The following is a 6,000-nucleotide window of genomic DNA, read 5'->3' on the forward strand; positions in this document are numbered from 1 at the left end:
TATTAGGATTTCCTAATATTCATGAGAGCCAAATTCAGAAGTGTTAATAAGTATACTGTAAAAACAGTGGCTACAAAATTAACAGTTAAGGCAACTGTAATTAATTAATAAAATACTGAATCATTTTATAATAAAATAACAATGATAATTTCTTAACAAAATAATTTCATTTTATGTCATTTTAAGTTCCCATGGCTCAAAAATTGATAATTCTCTTCAGGTTTCAGGACAAAAAACAAATTTATTATGGACCATACATTGTTTTCCTTAAAAACAAATTTATTTAAATAGTTATTTCAAGACTAATTGAGTTCATTTACTGGAGAGTGTGAGTTACAGAAATTGAGAAACAAAACTTTTTTTTATGTACCTTGTTTTATTTGGAATATGCAAAGGGTTAAGATTCCACCTTAATTATTTGATTCAAATTAAAGATTTTTATAGCTTTATTTCTAATGTAAGAGCAAATTCCCTTTAATGCCCCATAAAATGTACTTCATATGTTAGTTTGTTCAGTGATAAAGTGACAGATAGCCGCTTCAGAAAAAGGCCTGGAGGACTGCTGGGAGAGAGAGCAGAAGGATGTAAGTGAGAGAGAGGGGCGAGAATGACTCTGCCCCATCCAGAATAGATGGGACGTTGTAGATAGTGTTAGTCAGGAAGTAGGTGAAGGGAGAGGTCTGGATGAAGACTGTGCTGTTGGAGAATGGGCTGATCTCACTGCCAGGGGGAATGGACAGAATACCAGTCTGAACCCACATGTCGTTCACTTTACACAGCAGAGGACTGCCGTCATCATCCTATATGAGAGTGAGCCAGAAAGACTGTTACAAACATCATACAGTGCTAGATTTCTAAGAAACATTATAATTGTACTCAGTAACTCAAATCTGTTTCAGTCTGAAGAATCAAACGACAAGACTGAAAAAAAGGACTCTGCAAATACCTGCTGAACGTTCAAAAGCTCTGTGCAGATGCTGATCTGTGGGTTGTCTGAAGGATCGCAGTTTACAATGGTGGTCTGCAATTCATGGAAAGGTAGATCTGCATAAGAAGAAAGAAAAGCAGATTAGAAAAAAAACTGGGATGTCATTGAACATATTGACATAGAAAGTCTGAATTAATGTTCATTGAACTCACATGTACCAGCTTCTGAGTCCCAACCAATTACTGAACATTGAGTACCAGGGCCAAAGCTTAAATCATACGTGTTAACCGGTAAATTGGCAACTTGAGAAAATGGTTGAGTCAATTGCAGGAGTGCTACACCGTTTCCTAAAATATCGTCGAAAAAGACATTTGCCACATCAGTTGCAATTGGCATGCTGGAGCAGTCTGGTTGGACAACATTGAGGACGACTTCCCATCCATCCGTACCCATGAATCTGAAAAATAAGATATGTCAAATGTGTGTGCACAAGTCATCGGTTTTTAGGCGACTGATTTCATATGAAATTAAGTTTTCTGGAAATGATTACCTGGCAAAGCAGGCAACAGAGGTCATGACGAATTGGTCAGAGATCAAAGTTCCTACACATACTGGATAATTGCGATAAGTTATGCTAGCCATCCATGGCCATAAACCTGCAGAACCTCCACACACTGGCGCTGGAGAGAAAAGCGAGAGAGAAGGAGAGGTAAATGTAAATGGCAGCTAAAGGGGAAGTGTAAGCAAGCTGTAAGACCGTTTCAGTGATGGATCATTTCATTTTGCTTTGTCATGGTGATGTTAAGAAACATACCTGATGAAGGACAGGTCTCATCCAGAACAGGAGCATTGGAGATAAACTGGATGAAACCCGCATTATTCATGCCCACATGCTGAGTGATCCAGTTCTGGTAGTTCTGTACTCTGGCGTACACACCAGGAAGATTAGGCAGAGCACAACCTTGACCGAAACTCACAACGCCAGCCTGGATCCATGTAGAGCCCTCTCTGATGACCATTGGACCTCCAGAGTCACCCTGTGCAGCAACAGAGTAAATGAAATATTAACATATTAATAAAATTGACAAAATATTATTGCATTAAATGGTACAAGCAATGTATTATTGATACCTGGCAGGAATCTTTTCCACCTTCCAATGGTCCAGCACACATCATGTTTTCTGTTATTCCTCCATTAAGGCAGTTACACTTGATGTTTCCAACCATGGGCACATCCACCTCCAGCAGGTTTTGAGGTGAAGGAAGGGGTACTGCGTAACAATGAATGAGGAAAAACTCATCGTCAGTGCTCAGATAACAGGCAGAGATCATTTTGCATAATATACTGATCTTTAGAAGCAGAATCATTGACATTAACATGCTTTTTTTATATATATATTTTTCAGTTAAAGTTTGGTTGCATCATATATGGCATAAAAAGTAAGAGCAGGATAACACTACGATATACTGAATTCAAGCTTTATGCAAATAAGAGGTGAAAAACTTTGAGTATTAAATGAGTTAAACTGTCAAACTGGTATGTATGGATGCATCAAAAGCCCACATTCACTATACACTGAAAAGCATCAGACCTCAAGCGTCTTCTGGCATGCATTAAAAATTTATCTTGCATCTTACCGCCTGAATCAATGGTTCCCCAACCTGTGACCCACATCGTGTCACTGTTGAATATGCTTCCCTCTGCTGCCAGACAGACTGGTTGGATGAAATTAGTGAAGGTCACAGGTGAGGAGAGATGCAGCAGAGCCATGTCATTGTTATGGGGGAGGTCGTTATATGCTGGATGAAGTATGACTTGAGAGACGCTCCTTGACACCTCGTTTGGATTGGATAGTTCTTGACTCTGTCGACCCAGGTACACAGTATAGACCGCAGGGTTGGGGATACTAATGCGAAGACACGACCAAGTGTTTACACTCACATTAATTATCAAGAAGGAATCATGTTACTGAAGATGTTTGTGTGGGTTACCTTGGAAAGCAGTGAGCTGCTGTCAGAACCCATTCAGTGTTGATGAGTGATCCACCGCAGAAATGACTCCCATCCTCATGAAGGCTGGCCTGCCATGGCCAAGCGCCGGCAGATGCATTCTGTCCCCCAACGATCTTTGTGTTGAGGGGCGCCCTGCCACACGCTTCAAACAAGAGAGGGAAAAGACCATCACACTGACGCTCCAAGAAAGAGGTGAATATGTTACTCAGTAAATTGTATTATTATGTGATGAAAAAATATTTACCAAAAGATTGGCAGTCACACCCTGGAGGAGATGAAACAAGATTAAATGTTAAAAACTGCTCTTAACCAGTACCCTCGAGTAGCCGAGGTAGTAGCTACACATGAGACTCATTTTATCTGCTTAATAAGTCATCTTTCTAATCCCAGATATAAATTGGAAGATAATATATTGTAATTTTCCATAAAATGAAAAACTATCTATTAAAGCAAATTATTTAGAAACTGACTCTATTAATTCAAGTATTTTTAAAAACAAATTGAGTAATCATAACTTGAGTGTTTGTGTGTGTGTGTGTGTCTAAACATACATATAAAACATTATAGCATATGTTACAGCATCAATAAATATAAATAATTCAACTTGTAAAAAACAATTTGTGTTGTTTTTAATTATTTAATTAATTTTGTCAGAAGAAAGTAACAGATTTTATAAAGAACATGATATGAAGATGAAGGCATTTACCTTTGGTTAGGAGAGTGATCACAAAAACCAAACTCAGTGTCGAGAACATCTTCCTCTTTCTGATTTCGCTGCTGACTCTGAACTTATATATATATACCCTAGATCCTGACGTCTACACACCTCTCCTGATTTTCCTATTGAAGCTGCAGTCACCTTTGTCACACCTTCACAGTGAAACCAATAGCTCTTATACAATAGAGATGGCAAAAAAAGAAAAAAAAAAAAAAAATTCAGTCAAGAATAGATTCTTTCGTATTAAATGGACAAACTTGATTTTCAGCATGAAATTCCAGTATAAGAGCTTTAAATAAAGCATATTTTGTAAAGGACGTTTTGACTATGCTATGTACATTTATGTATTTTCTTCAGAACTTAATAACTAAACAAAACTAAACATGTACTCTTTGACTTGATCATACTTTGAAGTTTTGCCTTAAATCAGCATTTATCAAAATGTAGTTTGTTGCTCTCAGTTTTTTTTTGTGAGCTTTCCAAATACAATAATGATATAAATGTAAAATACTAAAGATCATTAATATATCAAGTGCAAAAACACATAATGAAAATGTCTTGCTTTAAAATAATTCCTAGAAATATTAAATCTTCATGTTCACATACTTGTTTGACAATGAAACTGGTTTTGCAGGTTTTCAAGCAACACAAATGAATGCATTATCATAATAGGAGACGACAAGGTGTGTTCTTTTCTCTTTTTTTCCAAAGTTGTTTTAATCTTTTTTTAAAAAGATTGTAAAGTTATGTGTACAAAAGTGCAATGTTGAAAAAGACAAGTAATAACAATGAAATGAGTCTTTCATGCTATCGAAAAAAGTTTCTTATGTAACAATGATATCTGCACGAATACAATGTCAGCTATACATAAAATTTAAAATAACATTTCATATATTATTATATTATTCATATATAGTTTCCTAAGTTTTGGTTTATACTTTCAGTCACTTTGTGTTTTAAGCATTTAGTATTTATTACAATTTTAATAGCATTTTTCAACCTTTGTTTCAACCATTGTTTTTTTTTTTTTTAATAACAACAAGGTTCAAGGATCATTCTGGACTTCATGAAGAGATATTAATTGAGGAATATATCAAAAGTATAACCACTCCTCATGATCTGTCTTTTTTGCACATATTGTTTAAGGTTATCTGTGCTTTGATCCATCAAAGAGCTTCCTAACCCATCCACATTCACTACAGCAAACTGAGAACTTTAGAAATACATGAGCAAGCAGTGTATACTGTACATGGACAATACATTTTGACACAGTGAATACAAACACCCACAAATCAGTGTATTTTCACCAGACAGCAGTTTAATAGTGAATTAAGAATATTAAACATCCCTATTTATTTCATATCATTATATGAATGTATTTTAAAACAAAACATTTACTTTTGTCTACATGACAAAATGGAATTCTTTAGCTGTTGTCTCTTATGTGTGTTAAAGCGCAAGTCACTTAAAGCAAGATGCATTCTGAAGCCCTCATCTTTGTTTCTGTGAAACTGCACCTGACACAAAGATATGAAGACACATCATGATTTATTTCTCATGTTTGTTTTGGTGTCATAACTTGAGGATTATCAAATGTCACGGTTCTGGAACAAAAAAAACTTTCAGGCATGCTTGATGAACAAGTTACACATTTTCTAAAGAAATGACGTTGTTAGGAGATCTCAACACATTAACTTTTGCAAGTTTTTACCCTGTCTTTGATTTGAACATGTATTCGTTTTGCATGTCTTGTATTTTTGAATTCAAAATAATGAATAAATTATTTTAATATTTTTTATTTATTTAAAATGTTATTATGATACATATTTAATCTATTAAATAAATTAAATTATTATATATATATTTTTTTAATGTAATTGTTTATATGTCACTAAAGAACATTAAGGAATATCAATCAACATTGTTTGGCCATGCTCTTTATACTGAGCTTATTTATTTATTTATTTTTCTTTAACAAACATTATACAATGTTTAACTTATCATTACTTAATATATATTCACATATCTAGAAATATGAGATGATATGCTTGTTAATGTTAACTAATTAACTTATTAAATATTACCAAATGATTAACAGATCATTATTTAATGTAAACTGAAATGCTTACAAATGTTATCAATCTTTCAAGTCACATGATCATGCATTTTTTTTTTTTTTTTAATCTTGTCAATTTTGACAGATGGTTTACAATGATTAAAAGATTCATTAATAAATCCTCAACAGACATTATATAATGCTTAATAGATCATTAGTTAATGTTTACAAACGTCATAACTTTCAATGCGTTTTAAAAATCTGAAAAATAGAAATTATACAATG

At 34.2% G+C, this 6,000-nt stretch overlaps 1 protein-coding gene across 1 annotated transcript; it reads right to left on the reverse strand.

Moving 5' to 3' along the window:
- Positions 1–356: 356 nt before the first annotated feature.
- On the reverse strand, positions 357–3,792 carry LOC122136527 (polyserase-2-like). The gene is made up of 10 exons (XM_042720178.1): positions 3,648–3,792; positions 3,186–3,206; positions 2,921–3,083; positions 2,567–2,835; positions 2,060–2,199; positions 1,743–1,965; positions 1,479–1,608; positions 1,141–1,385; positions 947–1,044; positions 357–800 (listed from the first exon to the last, which is right to left on the reverse strand). The coding sequence occupies exons 1-10, from the start codon at positions 3,694–3,696 to the stop codon at positions 540–542; spliced, it is 1,599 nt and encodes a 532-aa protein (XP_042576112.1). The 5' UTR covers positions 3,697–3,792; the 3' UTR covers positions 357–539.
- Between the last annotated feature and the right edge of the window lie 2,208 nt (positions 3,793–6,000).

This window comes from Cyprinus carpio, chromosome B3 (genome assembly GCF_018340385.1).
Source record: "Cyprinus carpio isolate SPL01 chromosome B3, ASM1834038v1, whole genome shotgun sequence".
Taxonomy (NCBI): domain Eukaryota; kingdom Metazoa; phylum Chordata; class Actinopteri; order Cypriniformes; family Cyprinidae; genus Cyprinus; species Cyprinus carpio.